The 17,160-nt window shown below is 36.7% G+C and overlaps 3 protein-coding genes across 5 annotated transcripts; 1 reads left to right on the plus strand and 2 right to left on the minus strand.

Annotated features, from left to right (window-relative positions):
• Positions 1–1,134: 1,134 nt before the first annotated feature.
• Positions 1,135–4,617, minus strand: LOC113112835 (alcohol dehydrogenase 1-like). Its single transcript, XM_026278733.1, has 9 exons — positions 4,541–4,617; positions 3,790–3,891; positions 3,554–3,695; positions 3,273–3,360; positions 2,967–3,186; positions 1,983–2,243; positions 1,736–1,868; positions 1,487–1,625; positions 1,135–1,407 (listed from the first exon to the last, which is right to left on the minus strand). The coding sequence occupies exons 1-9, from the start codon at positions 4,556–4,558 to the stop codon at positions 1,377–1,379; spliced, it is 1,134 nt and encodes a 377-aa protein (XP_026134518.1). The 5' UTR covers positions 4,559–4,617; the 3' UTR covers positions 1,135–1,376.
• Positions 4,618–4,957: 340 nt separating this feature from the next.
• LOC113112836 (uncharacterized protein FAM241A-like) lies at positions 4,958–7,073 on the minus strand. Its single transcript, XM_026278734.1, has 2 exons — positions 6,833–7,073; positions 4,958–6,446 (listed from the first exon to the last, which is right to left on the minus strand). The coding sequence occupies exons 1-2, from the start codon at positions 6,959–6,961 to the stop codon at positions 6,153–6,155; spliced, it is 423 nt and encodes a 140-aa protein (XP_026134519.1). The 5' UTR covers positions 6,962–7,073; the 3' UTR covers positions 4,958–6,152.
• Positions 7,074–7,945: 872 nt separating this feature from the next.
• LOC113112838 (eukaryotic translation initiation factor 4E-1A-like) lies at positions 7,946–11,379 on the plus strand. 3 transcript variants are annotated; one of them, XM_026278736.1, is made up of 7 exons: positions 7,946–8,071; positions 8,863–8,966; positions 9,088–9,183; positions 9,296–9,359; positions 9,946–10,059; positions 10,167–10,306; positions 10,389–11,379. In XM_026278736.1, the coding sequence occupies exons 1-7, from the start codon at positions 8,054–8,056 to the stop codon at positions 10,501–10,503; spliced, it is 651 nt and encodes a 216-aa protein (XP_026134521.1). In that variant the 5' UTR covers positions 7,946–8,053; the 3' UTR covers positions 10,504–11,379. The 3 variants fall into 3 exon arrangements, with proteins under 3 accessions (XP_026134521.1, XP_026134522.1, XP_026134520.1); XM_026278737.1 differs by having other exon boundaries at positions 7,992–8,071; positions 8,887–8,966; XM_026278735.1 differs by having other exon boundaries at positions 8,039–8,071; positions 8,851–8,966.
• Positions 11,380–17,160: the final 5,781 nt, after the last annotated feature.

Consider the following 17,160-nt stretch of genomic DNA (forward strand, 5'->3'; position numbering starts at 1 on the left):
TTGAACCACAAAACCAGTCTTGAATGTCAAATTTTCAAAATTGAGATTTATACATCATGTGAATAAATAAGCTTTCAATTTATGTGTGGTTTATTAGAATCAGACAATATTTGGCCAAGATACAACTATTGGAAAATCTAAATACTGAGAAAATCTCCTTTGAAGTTGTCCAAATGAAGTTCTTAGCAATGTTTATTACTTATCAAAAATTAAGTTTACATATATTTACGATAGGAAATGTACTAAATATCATCATGGAACATGATCTTTACTTAACATCCTAATGATTTTTGGCATAAAAGTAAAGTCGATAATTTTGACCCATACAATTTTTTTTTATTTTTAGCTATTGCTACAAAAAATATACCCCAGCTACTTAAAGGGATACTCCACCCCAAAGTGAACATTTTGTCCTTAATTACTTACCCCCATGTCGTTCCAAACCTGTAAAGCCTTTGTTCATCTTTGGAACACAATTTAAGATATTTAGGATGAAACCGGGAGGCTTGTGACTGTCACATAGACTGCCAAGGAAATTACACTGTCAAGGTCCAAAAAAGTATGAAAAGCATCATCACAATAGTCCATCTGCCATCAGTGGTTCAACCGTCAAGTTATGAAGCACCGAGAATACATTTTGTACTCTCCTGTTTCTCTCTGCATCACCGTATTCTCATCGCTTCATAATGAACAAAGCTTTTTTTTTTACACATTTGGAATGACACAAGGGTAAACGATTAATGACAAAATTTTCATTTTTAAGGGAGGGAGTTTTCTTTTTTTTTTTTTTTTTTTTGTGGTCGAGGGTCACAAATAGTTTTCTGTATTTGTCCGCATTAGGGCTGAGCAATCTATTTCCATCTGGAGAGACGGTTTCTGCATGTTGAGATCGAATTGACCACCCAAGACCGACAGATATGAAGAAAGCATTTGAGAAAGACATAATGTCAAGCATGTAGTAAGTCTATCAGTGTTTTGCTTCAAGCTGCAGGGTGCAGCTGCTTTTTTTCTGGTGCTTCCCAACATTCCCATGATGGTTATATAAGCAAGACAAATGCTGGAGAGTCTGGCTCAGAGGAGAGAAATAAACTATTTTGACAGCATCATAAATTGGTTACACAAAACGATTTGAAATGATTTACATGCTTGTCTCTGTTTTTATTTGGCACAGAAAACATTTTCTTGCAAACTTTTTCAGAAGCATTTTGCATTGCAGATGAACAGTTTTGGATGTTAAACATTAACGTTTACATGCACTTGTGAATCCCTTCATAAAGCAGAGGACTGGAATATTCTGTTAAAGAGGATCCTTGAACTCAAATACTGCAAAAGCGAATAAGCCGAATCAAACTGGTTGGGTGAATATGATTTGCTTCTCATTTGGATATATTCAGGATGCATCGAATGCTGTAAAATAGTAAACAAAGGTTAGGATTTTTTTTTTTTTTTACAATATTATACAAAAAGATGTGAGTGAAAAATGTACCATTGTCCAGTCTTCATGAGGTTGACTGCATCGTTGACCTGCTCCAGACTCATTTTGTGGGTTATAAACTCGTCAAGCTTTATTTTGCCAGACATGTAGTCACAAACCAGGTTTGGAACAGAGTCCTTGCTTTTAAAACCTTTACATAACCAGAAATGAATGTACTGTATGCACAAGCATGGACTCAAAGCATGGACTCAAGTTCCTTCAGTGAAAGCCATAGTAAGCATTAACTGACAGCTTGATTACCTCCAAACAGAGATCCTTTCCATGTTTTCCCAGATATGAGCTGAATTGGCCGGGCAGAAAAATCCTTCACATCAGTCCAGCCAACCAGAACACTTACACCCCAACCTTTAACACACGACTCCAGCGCAGTTCTCTGAGGTCAAAGATGCGTTAATTCACACACACAACAAATTTCAAGTACTGAAAGCTTTTAAACGAGTTAGTGAATAAATGCACCTTTTACAAATGTGTGTCAGGCAGGTCTTACCATTACTTCTGTGTTGCCCACACACTCGAGTGAGAAATCCACTCCTCCATTGGTCATTTCTGCCAGCACTTCAGAGATGGGTTTGTTATATGCCTTCGGATTCAGAAAATCAGTGGCACCAAAGACCTTTGCCTTCTCAAACTTTTGCTCATTAATATCCACAGCAAAGATGCGAGAGGCTCCAGCGTTTTTACAGCCCATAACTGCAGCCAGACCTACTGCACCCAGTCCAAACACTGCACACACTGAGCCTGGTGTAACCTTCACACAAACACAAAAGAGTTACTACCTTAACATTCACCTTTCGAGACACAAAAACTATTTGGACACATTAGTCAACTTAAAAATGCTTAACATTTCTTTGCATTGGATTGCATGCAAACAAACTTATGTTACAGTGGTGGCGAGATAAAAAAATGGTTTTAAGTCATTTTCTATCTTTTGCTGTAGTGTGTCAAATTGTTTGAACACACTGATTCATTCTATAACACACTGGGGTTTGCAAGTGTCTGGCGGTTAGTGAGTTGATGAAAAGCTAATAATGGATTAAATCGTAACAATTAAAATTATAATAAATAAATCGTTTTAAGATTAAGACAATCAAAATAAAACACTTACTGAAATATTTTATATTTTATTTGTTAACTTGCTTGTTTTGTGACCATTAACTGACTTCAAAGCATTGTGAGTATTGGAAAGTGTTGATGAATAATTGAAATATGAAATTAAAGTCTAATGTAAATATTTTAATCTTGTGCTTAAGATGTAAGTTACTCCATATCAACTTATTAATTGGTTGGTTAAAAGCAATATCATATCAGCACAGCTGAGATAAGCATTTAATCTTTAATTTTGTCAAATGTCTTTCTTAAAGTGTCCTTGTGCGTTCTTTCTTTAAAACGAATGGCCCTTGATTGGACATTTAATTTAAGTGTGGCTTAAGTGTCCAGATATTTCTTGCGTGCACACAACATCTTTACACACCCCAGCTGTGTTGACAGCAGCTCCATAACCGGTCGAGATGCCGCAGCTGAGCAGACACACGCGGTCGAGTGGGGCATCATCAGCAATCTTGCCCACAGCGATCTGGTTGATGACGGTGTATTCAGAGAAGGTACTGGTGCCCATGAACTGCAGAATGGGCCGACCACGGCAAGTCAAACGTGTTGTAGGATCAGACATAATGTCATGATATTTACTTGACCTGCCAGAGAAAAAAAACCCGATACATTCTCAAAAAGCGAGAGGACTAAATATAATGTGAAAAATTGTTCTGTTTGCATTTCTGACCAGTTGCGGTCACACAGGTTTGTTTTGGGACTCTTGCAGAATTTGCATTCTCCACACTGAGAGAGGAAGAGTGGAATGACCTTATCACCTGTTCATCAGAAGAGATAGACTTAATACATTTTTTTAAGTAGTGTTTCATTCATGAACAAATCAGTTCGATAAGAGAAACAGATTCATGAAAAGATGCAATTGTTGATGGAATTTTCATTTTTGAGTAAAGTATCCCTTTCAAGAAGAATTAAAGACTTGGACATGCATTTTGAATAGTTTTATTGTGTGACCTGGTTTGAAATCAGTGACTCCGGGTCCCACACTCTCCACCACACCAGCGCCCTCATGGCCCAGGACAGAGGGAAAACCACGCTTGTCCTTCCCTTCAAACAGGTGATAAAGGTCGGTGTGACAAACACCTGTAGCTACAACCTTGAAAACAGGAGAAAAACATGTAAAACAACCAACAAGTTAACAATTCCAATGTATTTAAAGGGTTTGATAACTTTCATGGGACATTTCCCACCTTAATTCGTATTTCTCCTTCCTGAGGTGGGGCGACTTCAATTTCCTCGATCTTCAGGGGCGCAGTGGGCTCCCAGGCAACAGCAGCCCGACATTTAATCACCTTCAGGACACAGAAGAACTTGATTCAGCATGTTTTATATATTTAATGGTTGACTATATGTTTACATAACCGCTGTGCTTGAGTTACATGAGCTACTAAGCATAGTTGGAAGTTGTCCAGCTCTTTGGCTTAAGCAAATGGAAACATTAAACATCTGTTATTTCACAATCAAAGAATAAATATTAACTCAATGAAACTGACAGAGTCCACTTTTTGTAGCTGTAGCAGGGTTTACAGTGATACAGTGATAGTACAGTGATAGCTTGTGTATATGGTATTATTAAAATGCTCAACTGATTTGCTGCACTTCTAATTACTATATATATATAGCATTTTAATAATACCATATACACAAGCTATCACTGTATTTGTATTTGACTCAAGAAACTGATCTTATGTTTTCCTTAAGCATAGGTTTTTGCATGGCTTAAATCATTCGTAACATTCTTATGGGGGTCTTATTAAAACATTATCATTAAATTGCTCAGATATAAAATTATTTTTAAAATGTCTTTGCACTGTAAACTGTTCCTCATCAATCGATCAATGGAAATGAGCTTAAACGTATAAAGGGAATGGAATCATATTAAAAATGCATTAACTGCTCTGCAGCACAAATGAAAAGAAACCAGAAGACAAGTTTACGAACCTTCCCCGCAGTGGCCATTTCCCAGTGTAGTAGTATTGCTGTGATGAATGCAAAGAGAGGCAGTCTTTGGTGCTCGTTTTTATACTCTGGTATTATGTGAGGCAATCTCTCTCTCTCTCTGGTACTGAAGTTAAACTGTAACTTATTAATATAGTTAAAAATATATATTAAGATTATTAAGTATTTCATATTTTAAGCATTTCTATACATGTCTTCTTCACATTTAACTTTGGGTTAAACAAGAAATTATTTCAAATGTATATGTTCAAAAAATGTATGATACAATATTATATTAAAATCCCTTGCCAGGGATGCTTTGCATAGATTGATAGCATATCGATAAGTTTACAACGCTTTTCGGAAACACAAACCAGATGAATTTGATGGAATTCAGAAAAAATGTGTAGCAACAAGTTATTTAAACCAACAATAGTTTTTATTATGATAACCCAGTTTAAAAGTTCAAATACATTGCAGAATTATTTAAAATATAAATTCATAAAAAGAAAAAGAAACGTAAAAAAATTATTTTTGGCATTGTATAATCGAACATGATTTTCATGAAAATGAAGTGGTCATCTTGCAAAGATCTTCACAGTTACATAGAGAGCAGCTTAACCTTGCTTAAAAAGTTAAGTTTATTCAATAACTTTTTACATGTAATAATTCATAAAGAAACCGCTTAAAGTACAATAAAAACAGACCTTTTCATACTCCTGATCCTGAATATAGGTCATTCAACATTCTACTGTAGCAAAATTTGCATACTAAATATTTCCCTGAATGAAATTACCCTTTTGATTTTTTTTTATACTGATATTGCAACATGAATATATGAAAAGAACAGGCAACATGGGCAGATTACAGTCAAATCAACTCATAAAAATACCAAATACGAATTTACAGTGCATAATATAGAACTTTCATCATAAAAGGTTTGATTTTAATAGTTTCTTCCTCTGCTAAGACTATAGGAGCATTTTATGTCATTCATACTTTCAGAGGCGACCCAAAGTTATCCCAACAGCCCCAAACCATTCACATGCAGTAGTATAAACACATTCAAGTTTGAACACAGAATGATTATTATTCCCTGTTATATTTCCCAAGACATGTTTAGGGGAAAACTAGGAAGGTTGCCCTCTAGTGCAATTGCAAGACGGACACCTGGGCGAATAAAAGCAATACATTCAACAACGGCAATTACAGTATAACTGATATGTACTACTGTAACTAGAATCTGGTTATATAAATGCTGTTTGTCCTTTGATAGACTGCATATCAATATGCACCATTGTTTCAATGCAAATATTGAAAGGAAGCATGCTTTTCACAAGTACCTTTCACAGCTAATACACAGTTCACATTAGACTGCAGGAATCATTCAAGTACTTAAAGTAAATCCTCTGATTATCTTCATTTACTCACCGTCTTGTACATACCCACATAAAAAGAAGGCTAATGACACAGACCCAACTTTAGGGACAAGGTAAAACTTACAATTGACATTCACATAGCTCATCTTTCATAGAAAGGAGTCTCTCCTATCTTTCACTGGCACCGGCTGTGAGTGGCAAATGAACCTTCATGTGTCTGTCCAGCTTCACATCTATTATTTCTGAATATAAATGATAACAATGCACAGAGTTCCCACGAGACCGAGGGCTTGGACACCCAGGAACCAGAGCAGCATCCAGAACACCAGCACGACTACGGGCTCGACGATCTTCTCTCCGAAGTAGAGCTGGGTGAAACCAATGCCCCGCAAACACTTATTGAGCTCCCCGAAAAGTGTGCCCAGCTTCTCGCAGTCGTCCACCAAAGCAGCCTCTGGCGCCGGTTCTGCTGCAGTCTGTGGCTCGGCTACAGAATGACTATGTGGTCTTTCTCTTCCCCTAAAATCATTCTGAGAGCAAAAACTGAGTCAGACTTGATTACACAATGCTTTTTTAAGTAATACAAAACAGAAAGTGCAAATACTGTTTAAGATGACACCACATGGCCGTGCGTGAGCGTATAGTGTGGGATTATGTGTTTGTATGTGCTTATGCTAAATATAGGCAAAAAAAAAAAAAAAACAGGTTGGTACACTTGGGATTCATTATTTAGCTAAAGTAAGCTAAAAAGAGATACTGAGGCACAAAGATATCGTTTCCGAGCAAAAAGTGAAAGGAAATGGCCCCAAATACACCCATGCTACTCTATTTTTTAGTTATTATATTTAAATATTAGATAAAACAAATATTAGAGCTGAATGTTTGGTAGAGCTGGATCAGATCTGACCCCTGTTACCTGCTCGCTGTGCGCGTGTCTGACAGCAGCCTCACGCTGGCACGGACACCCGCTTTGATCTCGCGCACCACACAACACATCACGATGGCCAACCTCCGAGTCCTTTACGATCCGATTAGTTCTTGACATATCTAAAAAAAACTAAATGATCACTGCTGACCTGAGACAGGGCCGAAGGGCTGACAACCAGATGGCTGCTGCTGGCGATACTTCCGGTCGTGGCTGCAACCAGAATGTACATGGTATTTGACGTCATGAGTCACATTGCGGTCAAAATAATAATAATAATAATAATAAAAGAATCATCCAAAATAGTTGGAATTATTGTAATATGTTTATTATAACCTACATAAACATAGAACTATGTATGTCTATTACGAATAGTTGATAAATGCAGCTATAAACAAAATAATCGTCTTTCTTTTTTACAAGATTTAATTTTTTTAGCCTGCTTCATGGTATTATTATTCATTCAGTTCATATGAACTGGAAATATATAGAGTTATTGAAGTGCACGGCTGTGTGTCAAAACCAAATGAGCCACCTACGTAGACAATATTTGGAGGCCGTCATTTCTCCGAATCGGTTCTTTCGAACAGTTCGTTCCAAAGAACCAGTCAAAACGATTCAGCTGCCCTTTTATGTCTTATCCACAGACCGTCACATTTCGGTCTGGCATGCCCCAAACAATCCAGTAAATTCATATAACGTTTCTTATACCCGTTTATTACTGTTTATGTGTATATTATAATTGTATTCAGTTGACTTTATGGAAGTCCTTATAAAGAAAACATAAAAATAATTTGTATTTACATTAAGCAGTACTAAAATTAATATACATCACTTGGATACATTTTTTATAGTTAAGTTCATTTTTATAAAATCGAAATTATATATTGTACGTTAATGTAAATCCAATTTTTATAGAATTATATTAAACCGTCTTTTTGTAGATACAATCTGTGATTCAATTATATTAGATAAAAAAAAAAAAATATTTGGTTAATATTGTTTAAAAGAGTCGGTGATTTGAGAACTGAGAATCGTGACGGTTCATGAACTGGTTCTAATTCATTATTAAGATTCAAAAGAATGATTCATGGATCGTCCGTATCGGAATCGTGTTCGAATCATCTCTGCTATGCTTCTCGTGCTGATTCGCACTCAGCACGGTTTCAGCCAATCAGAGGGTGGCTCTGAAGTCACTCACTCTCACGTAAAATGGCGACGGCGGAGCCGGTGAGTCAATAAACTTCTCAAAAATTGTTTTACACTTCAGATCTGCGCTACAGACCTACTGCCCTTACCAATACATTCATACGACAATTTATGCACAAAATCACGTTTAAATATCGTCCTCTGTAAACTTTTAAACCGTTTTTCGTCATGTTTGAATGAGTGGGGCAACAACTTTGGCTGAAAGTTGCCAAGGCTTGTTCAAGTCGCACAGGGCACTTAATTACTTTTCCAGATGTCCGTTCGTCACCACTACCCTATATGCAATCAGTCACTTTTTAATCTTGTTTAACTGTCTTTCAGGAGCAAAGCGTGCCCGTCACAGCACAGCTGTCAAAAACTAAGACAGCAACCAGGAAAGTGAAGTGAAGTGTAGTGTATTCACAGCTGTTACAATCTGCGATCAAATTCCAGATTGACACGTCAAATAAATTTTAAGCGTATACATTTGTATGTACATTTGTAAACTCCTCACAAAAAAGTCCCTCGCGCTCATAAAAATTAATGACTGTTAACACAAAGCCCAGGTTTGGTTCAAGTTAAGCGAAACGAACAGTGACTGTAGTCTTCAGACTAACATCAGATACAATACAATCACATTTAACTAACGTTATCAGGTATTGCACTGGTCCCAGCTGTTCTGGATGCTTGTGTTAATTTAAATAAACGAGGACAATAAAGCGATATCGCCTACAGTCTTTCTCATCTGTCAGCAATGTGTCTTTATACTGGCTGCTGTGATGTCAACTTGGATGTATTAGGTTTAAACTAATCTTTTAAAGGTTCCTGTGCAGGAATTAAACTCAGTTTCTTGTAAGAGTGAAGAGGAGAACTCGGAAGAGACGAATCGGGAGATTGTCAGCCCTGAGAGCTACATCAAACACCCCTTACAGAACAGGTCGATTGAATGAATGCACCTTGTTTTAAGGGATGAATGGACTTGTTTTCATATTATGTGCTAGCTTATAAATGTAGTTTTTTAGTTTCTTTAGAAGTTGTTTCTATTTTTTTCCATGAAGATGGTCTTTATGGTTCTTCAAAAATGACAAGAGCAAAACATGGCAGGCTAATCTGAGACTGATCTCCAAATTCGACACAGTCGAGGATTTCTGGGCGTAAGGCTGATTTTCTGTTTCCAAGAGATATGCATATATTACAACACTGCCCCCACCCTCCCCCAAATTTGGTTGACTAGTCAACTTGAGTTCACGAACCTCTTCTTTCTAGGCTTTATAACCACATTCAGCTCTCCAGTAACTTGATGTCAGGATGTGACTACTCACTTTTCAAGGTAGGCTCCCATCATAACAGCTGTGAATTTAATCTATTTATCCAAATACTTCATCTCAATAAAGTGCTGTGAAATTTTACCCAATAAACACACATTACAGGGACTTCTAGAACTAATTGGCTCTTTGCAAAGCTGCACCAAAACATTGCTGTAGCATCTGTTGCAGTTTGCCATATTATCAGATAAGATCAAATAGAAATTACATTTCTAATGTAAGACAGACTCATTTTAGAAAAAAAAATCCCAAAATTGCTGTATGCACGACTATTTTACAAACTTTAGATTCATAGTGGCTTTTATTCAGTTGACTTGCATTGCATTCGAGATACATATTTAATAAGTTCTTTCACTAGGATTCGAACCCATGAACTTGGCTATGCTAGAGGCATGCTTTACTGTTTGAGCTACAAAAGAGGACAGAGCGCTGTGAAGGAACAGTTGCCAAAAGCGTAGTGTTTGTAAAACATAACGTTTGTGTATTTCTATTTCTTTATCGTCCGTTTATTTCTGCTTGTTTGCTGTTGCCTGCTGCTTTTTAGAGGTAATGTGCGAGATTCTTCAGATTACTTTGTGCTTGGGGTTGCAGGATGGTATTGAGCCTATGTGGGAGGATGAGAGGAATAAGAGAGGAGGCCGCTGGCTCATGACTCTCAACAAGCAGCAGAGGAAGTATGACCTGGACCGCTTCTGGTTGGAAACTGTAAGAGTTCGGAGTTAGTCACTGAACGCCCCCTCAACATACACGCAAGTAATTCATGTGCTTCTGTGGCCCTGAGTCTCTAACGTTCACCTGTGTCTTACCTACAGCTGCTGTGCCTCATCGGTGAGGCCTTTGACGACTACAGCGATGATGTGTGCGGGGCTGTTGTCAACATCCGAACTAAAGGAGACAAAATCTCTGTCTGGACAACTGACTACGAGAACAGAGAGGCTATAACGCACATAGGGTGAGACGTTTGTGCATTCATGCTACAAGTGAACGATAACATACTCAGCCTGGTGCATTGTGTGATTGTGTTTGTTTGACAGGAGGGTGTACAAGGAACGATTAGGCATCCCTATGAATATGACCATTGGCTACCAGTCTCATGCTGACACGGCCACTAAGAGTGGCTCCACCACTAAGAACAAGTTTGTGGTCTGAATATCTTCAAGGGCCTGAGTCTTCTCTCTCTCTCTCTCTCTCTATTCTGTCTATTTCTCTGCCTCTTAAAACCAAAGCAAGAAAAAAACAGGCTGGACTAAACTGCCATGAAACCCCACTGCAAGTACACTTTTCCCAAAAGCCCTTCACAAACACACTCCTAGATGTCAACTTGGGCAACCAATGATGTTTGCAGCACAGACAAAATTTGAAAATAGCAGAACCCTCGCTGCTTGTTACGTTCACACACATTTTATAAGTATGACTTCTGTATCATTGCTACAATACACATGTTCATGCTTTAACACTAAACTTTCACACACTACTACACAGTTTCCTGAGAAAAAAAAGCATGCGCTTAATGAGTGTTTACCCCTGGCGAGTCTTGTTCAGAGTTTGTAAAGTGTTACTTTTTTTTTTCTAGTAGTTTTTTTGGAGGAAATTGTCAACTTATTTAATGGCAGAGGAAAGGAAATGTGTGTGTTCTTTTATCCAGTAGCTTTGCTGCTTCAGTGCCTAATGAACATAAGCATTTTAATTTATTTAGATTAATCATCAACATTTCATTGAGATGCTATTTGGCCAGTGAGTGCATGTAATCAAGCTGATCTTCATAGAGCTGCATTACGTCTTTTAAGCATTAACTTGATAAAATTTGGGGGTTTGCAATTCAAGATAAATGTTTTTATATTGTGAATCTTTGATGCATCATAAGTTTACATTCCTTGTTAGAATAGTAAACTGTGGGGGTTTTTTTCAGTGCTGTAACAGATGAATTGTGCTTGTCTGGATGTCATTGCCTTGAGTTGGCTCTTCAATGAGATAGCAGTATTATTAAATAGGCCCTGAAAATAAAATAGATTCATGTTGATTCAATTGTTTTTTTACTGAAAAAGGGGAAAGGCATCTCAGTATTCATCACCATAGTGTTGCAAGACATTTTACAATTAATTATTCAGAACATAAAACCTCACCATGGTAGATCAAAGAGGTGGCCTAAATATCTTGACTGAGGAGATGAAGAACAAAAAAGCACATTATTAACAAAGATAATGTATCTGCATTTTTTTAAGTAGAATCTGGAGTTTTTCTGCCATTTGTGCCATTTGACATACTCAACGTTTTGTAGACCCTTGGGTATGACATCTATTTCAGTTTTTTGTGAACTTTACACATTTTAAGAAATGTAAGATTCAATATCAGTGTCTATGTAACTGAATTCACAGAGCTCAGAATAAGTTAAAGTGTTCCTGTAGTAGACTTTAAACAGTGCTGTGCTATTTTGCACCAGAATGTCACCTGATACTGGCTGCTAGAGCAAGGACGAAGGGTTACTGCAAGCACATAGAAAAAATAAATAATGATTTATTATTGAGGACTTTGTTCAGAATCAAACCAGTGTTCAAAACTGAGATTTTCTATTTATCTCAAGGACAGGTGATCAATACAGGCCTTTTTATTCAAATGTTTTTGTAGGAAGTCTCTTATGCTCAACCAGGCTGCATTTATTTGATCAAAAAATACAGTAAAGCTGGAAATATTATTGCCATTTAAAGTAACTATTCTATGTTAATATATTTTGATGTAATTTTAATATATTTGGTTCCCAAGAAAAATCTCTTTTTATCAATGTTGGGATTTTTTTTTTGTGTGTGTTTTTGAGGAAATCACAATATTTTTTCAGGATTCATTGACAAATAAGTTGTAAAGTTCAAAAGAATACCATTTATTTGAAATATAAATATTTTAAATAACATTATAAATGTCTTTACCGTCAGTAAAGATCTTGCTAAATAAAAGTATTGACTTTTTATTACTTTTATTTATTTTAAGTATTGAAGTATTGAAAATTTTGAAAAACCCAATTTTACCATAAAATTCGCCATTTTTAATATTGTTATTCCTTCTAACAAGGACAACCTTGCCAGGAAGTGTTACTGATGTCTTAATTAGAAAATATTTAAGCTCAACTCTGTCTTGAGCATAAAGACAATTTAAACATACTGCTAAAACATGATCTTTTCCCTTGATGGTTCACTTATCTGTCTCAATCTAGATTTTTTTTTTAGTGAAGCATGTTTACAATTGTAGTGCATTTTCAAGTATTAGTGTGTGTGCATATTGTGTGCATTCATTTTCTTCACTTTTAACTGATTGATTCATTTGATAAGACTATAAGGTCTCATTTGTAAGCAAGTAATGAGGTTAATGCATTATAGCTAACATGTAAGACATACAAACAACATGTATTAATCTTTGTTAATGTAAGTTAATAAAAATAAAGTTGCTCTTTGTTCATGTTGGTCGACAGTACACAATGTTATGATTTAAAAAAAAGTCTATTCATGTTGAAATCACTATTAAGATTAATAAGCAACCCAATCTCATTGAGAACCGTAATGAATTAGTATTATGTGAATCGCATAACCTAACCATCACCATCAACAGATTGTATAAAAATGTACAAGTTATAGCCACCAATTCACCAAAACATAAAATCGTTATGAATTGCGATGGGTTTGTGTTGTAATAAATGCTGCAGAAGTATTGTTCATGTTAGCAAATTAAACCTTATTTTAAAGTGTTCCCGGCATGTTCTGTTGTATTACAGCAAGATGCTTTTAATGTTTCATATCTTAACTGTGGCTTAATGGGATCAATGCTGTTTCAACATACTTGGATCAATGGATGGACATATGCTTTAATAGTTAAACAAACAGTGTGTGAGGGACGTAGACAATCACATTTGACAACTACAAATCTCATTTAGCCATAAAAGAGTATTCTGGCTTGTTTAATGGCTGATGCAGAGTCACTAATAGTGGCAAAAAGAGATGCACGTAGAAGTCAATAGTCTTTAATATCATTTTGATGTCCTCAGGTTGTTTATGTGGTACTGGGCATCAGGATAATGAGATGCCAGTCTCGGTGCTGTTTGAGCTTCCTCACTTCACACCTCTAGAATCTCTAATAAGAGACCCTTGAGTCAGTCTTAGTGACCCTCACAAAACTAATGAGGGGCACGCAGTTTGTTCACCAATTACCGGTCTCGGGCAGATGGAGATACGCACTGCTGAAATCTTAATTTAGATGTCTGTTTTGCATATAGTGTGAATATTTGTTATGTGTGTATAGATTCATAATCTGAGATGAGAGTGTGGTCTTTAAAAACGGTGGACTCATTGGAAGGAAAGGCTAATACAAGTCAGACCTCTAAACTGAGATGAGAGTAAGATGGGCAGTGAGGGTATTATACAACCTCTCTAAATAGGAAAAGAGCCACTTGGCATATCTTTGGCATTATACCCCATCTAACATCTGAATACCATAGTATAAATGGTTCTTCACTAGGCAGGATGCTCTTATGCTAGTCATGTCTTATTACTTTACATGCTTGTACTTGCCTTTAGCTACCAGAGAGCTTGAAAGCATTGTTGCAACAATCCTGGCATGTGGATTGGTGTTTTTGACAAATATTTTCATTTTTGCAACAAGTGGATGGCAGTGATATAAGTATGCATGGAGAGATAATATACAGTATATTATCAACGTGACAATCTGACTTTCAGCTTTTTACCAAGTATCGTCTCCTTAATATATTATTATTTTCAACTTTTCAATGACCATCAAGATTTTTAGTGGAATATATAGGCAAAAGTGTATATCTTTGGTATGGTAATTAGCAATTTGTCTAGCTTTACTGCACTTTAGCTAATGTAAATTAATATGAACTCAAAAAGATGCAAGCAAAATAATTATTAATACATTTGAAAATAGTTTTGGATGGATTTTTGCCTGCCAGTGTGTATTTATATATATATATATTTATATTTTATAGACTGTACATACATTTCAGGCTCCTCGAGAACAATAAGTGTTTATCGCCACACTTATTTCATACTCTCTGCCAATAACCTAAATGGGAAAGTAATATACTTGAAGAGCATTAGGGAGGGGAGATTGTGAGATTTGAATATTATTATGAATATTATGATTAATGGCCACAAGATGGAGACTTAACCTTCACTTTATCTCTGCCAATTAGTCACAAGTTCTCATGTCTATATCATGGCCACGGAGGTCACATGACTTCTCTGTTTGTTTGAGGAATCTGATGTTTTTGTTCGATATACTTGTCTGATCAAATTAACAACTGTAAAATACATTTTATAATGTTATGCATACATAATTTTTTTTTATTATTATTACTGCTCCATGTGTGTTTAAAGTGTGTGTCTTTGTTTACTACTCACTGCTGTGTGTGTGCACTTGGATGGGTGAAATGCAAAGCCCAAATTTTGAGTACTGATCACCATACTTGGCCACACGTCACGTCTTTTTCTTTCCTTTTAACACAGTACTCTCTGAAATCAGTATGCCATGTTCAGGTATAAATGCTATCCCTATTTATAAATCCCTATTTTATAAATCTAATTGCCTTGTTCTTTAGGTTTATATTTGTACTGCCCAATAATTATTCCATTTTCTAAAATGTCTCGCTCAATATCCAAGCACAGCATGACCCCTAACTGCTTTCCTGGCCATTATTAGACTGCTGATAGATGAGTTTCTGTTTCTTTTATGAGGCAAGGGGTGAGAAACCGAATTGTCCACATCTGGGAAACGGCAGTCTGTCACACACACTGTTAAGTGTGTTTCAGTGGATAGGATTGCTCGTGGCAGGAGTCCCTCGAGGACCCGTTTTGATGTGCTCTGATGGTTTCCCATAGCAACCGACTGGCCAGTGAACAGCTACATATGGAGTGTGTGTGAGAGTTGAGGAAATGTGTTCCGTTCACACTTAAACTCTGACACAGTGCTGCACGATTATCACTGGTGCTTCTTTTTGCACGGCAGATGTGTGAAGAGAAATTAATGAATGCATCTCATTTCTTTTTTTCTACATCAAAGTGAGCCATTGTGTCTCTGCGTCTCGGTTTGTGGCTTTCAAACAAAGACGACTGAATTGATCAAACATGCAAAGAAACATCAAAGCGTCTCCTGCATAATTAAATGTGTTGTTTTTAAATTTAACTTTAGAATGTTTCATTGTCTTATTCATAAAGAAAGTCTCTTTCAATGTTGTCAGTTCAGTGCATCAAGCCTTTTTACTTGTGAATTCACTCATGTTTATTTGGGCGCATGATAGATGACGTCATTTCTGCACCACAAGCAGAACGAAACCGAATTGGAAACAGTATGTATGTAAGATTGGAATGGGAAAAAATTGTTTTTGTTGTTGTTTTCGAACAGGTTTCCGAAACACTTGCCTACTGTTCAAATGTTCATTAACCAACTAGTTCTTACCATTCACTATTGGTTCAACCAGAAGGCATTATGTATAGCTAAAAAAGTTTTGGGAGTGAATGCAGCTGCAAATGTTCAATTCAAGTGTGTACAGACTACAGGAGTCGCTCCTGAATCATCTGGGTGTAAACAATAAACATGCAAGTTTGCTAACAGATTATCTTATTTGTCTATTTGTGAGTGAAGTAATGTTAGCAACCAGAGGCATCAAGAAGCTTTTCTTTTCATTTAGCTGCTCTTTTTATATAGCATTCTCACTTTGGACAGTAATGGATAACCATTGGACCACAGGGCTTGTAGAGAGAAACAAGTGGTTGTCAAAATTTGGGAATAAGTCAAGACACGTACCTCATTCAATGTAATTTGCCAGCAGTGTTCAGAGTGAAGGAAGACCCACATCGACGAGCTGTCAAGTGTCCAAAAGAGAGAGAAGCACTTCTGCATTAACAACTAGTTGTTCAGTTCAGTTCCGTACACAGCACTGAGGTTTAAATTCAACGTGGTTGTAGTACCAGTGTTTTCAGTATTTGTTAATTTTTTTTTATCTTAGAATGCAATTGTCCCTCTCATAAATAACCTAATTTAATGTGTGCAGAAAAAGATTAAGCAGTCAAAAGAGGAGTGACTCTGGATTAAGTTCCATTGTGAACATAATATTTTATTGTTACTACACATGTGTTTGTATGTTAAGAAGCGAATGCTTTTACGGACACCTAAAAGCAAAAGAGCAAACAGAAACAGAATGTGATTTTCTTTGCATTACAGTAATGTGGTGAAGTCTAGCCTGCCCAAGCTTTACTATAATTGTCTCTGGGTGTATCTGGCTTTGCATGTGTGGGATTCCTGCTCCTGGAATGTGCAGTCACAGTAAGCTTTCATTTCTTTGATATCAGATCAGCATGACAGAATCAGATGATAGAGCGCTACAATTACAGCTGCACCTTTGAAAACACATTTGGCATTCGCTACAGCATATGCTGCATACATTGACGGCCCAGATACCGTCGACTAACTTGTAACTATCAGATCATATACATCAAAGGCTTCATCTGTATGGCTGACACCCTCTTCCGTCAATTATTTTCTTGTTAGCGAGGCTTAAACCTGATGGGGAGTGGCTTAATTATAACACCCTCTACATTGTGCACAATTACTGGCAGTAGCAACCTTAGTTTAGTATGTAGAATGAAGAGTCTGTCGTACTCCCAACGACAGATTGCCATCTACACCATGTTAATAGGAATTAGACATGGCATTTTGTGTTACCTAAAGTACCATTAGGAAATCTGCCCTCGCTTTGTCCCCTCAGCAGGGTTTCATATTAAAGCTCACGTTGCTGGACAAGCGAGT

The sequence above is a fragment of the Carassius auratus genome, chromosome 13 (genome assembly GCF_003368295.1).
Source record: "Carassius auratus strain Wakin chromosome 13, ASM336829v1, whole genome shotgun sequence".
Classification (NCBI taxonomy): Eukaryota; Metazoa; Chordata; class Actinopteri; order Cypriniformes; family Cyprinidae; genus Carassius; species Carassius auratus.

What these genes read in the sequence shown, in the direction of transcription:
- LOC113112838 (XM_026278735.1), top strand. An exon ending in AAACACCCCTTACAGAACAG is followed by an intron (nt 8,967 to 9,087) that starts GTCGATTGAATG and finishes TTTTCCATGAAG; the next exon opens with ATGGTCTTTATGGTTCTTCA. An exon ending in ACAGTCGAGGATTTCTGGGC is followed by an intron (nt 9,184 to 9,295) that starts GTAAGGCTGATT and finishes TCTTCTTTCTAG; the next exon opens with GCTTTATAACCACATTCAGC.
- LOC113112836 (XM_026278734.1), bottom strand. Translation starts at nt 6,961, where the DNA reads ATGTCAAGAACTAATCGGATCGTAAAGGACTCGGAGGTTGGCCATCGT. An exon ending in GACACGCGCACAGCGAGCAG is followed by an intron (nt 6,447 to 6,832) that starts GTAACAGGGGTC and finishes TTTTGCTCTCAG; the next exon opens with AATGATTTTAGGGGAAGAGA.
- LOC113112835 (XM_026278733.1), bottom strand. An exon ending in AGTCACTGATTTCAAACCAG is followed by an intron (nt 3,361 to 3,553) that starts GTCACACAATAA and finishes TCTGATGAACAG; the next exon opens with GTGATAAGGTCATTCCACTC. An exon ending in CTGCTGTCAACACAGCTGGG is followed by an intron (nt 2,244 to 2,966) that starts GTGTGTAAAGAT and finishes GTTTGTGTGAAG; the next exon opens with GTTACACCAGGCTCAGTGTG.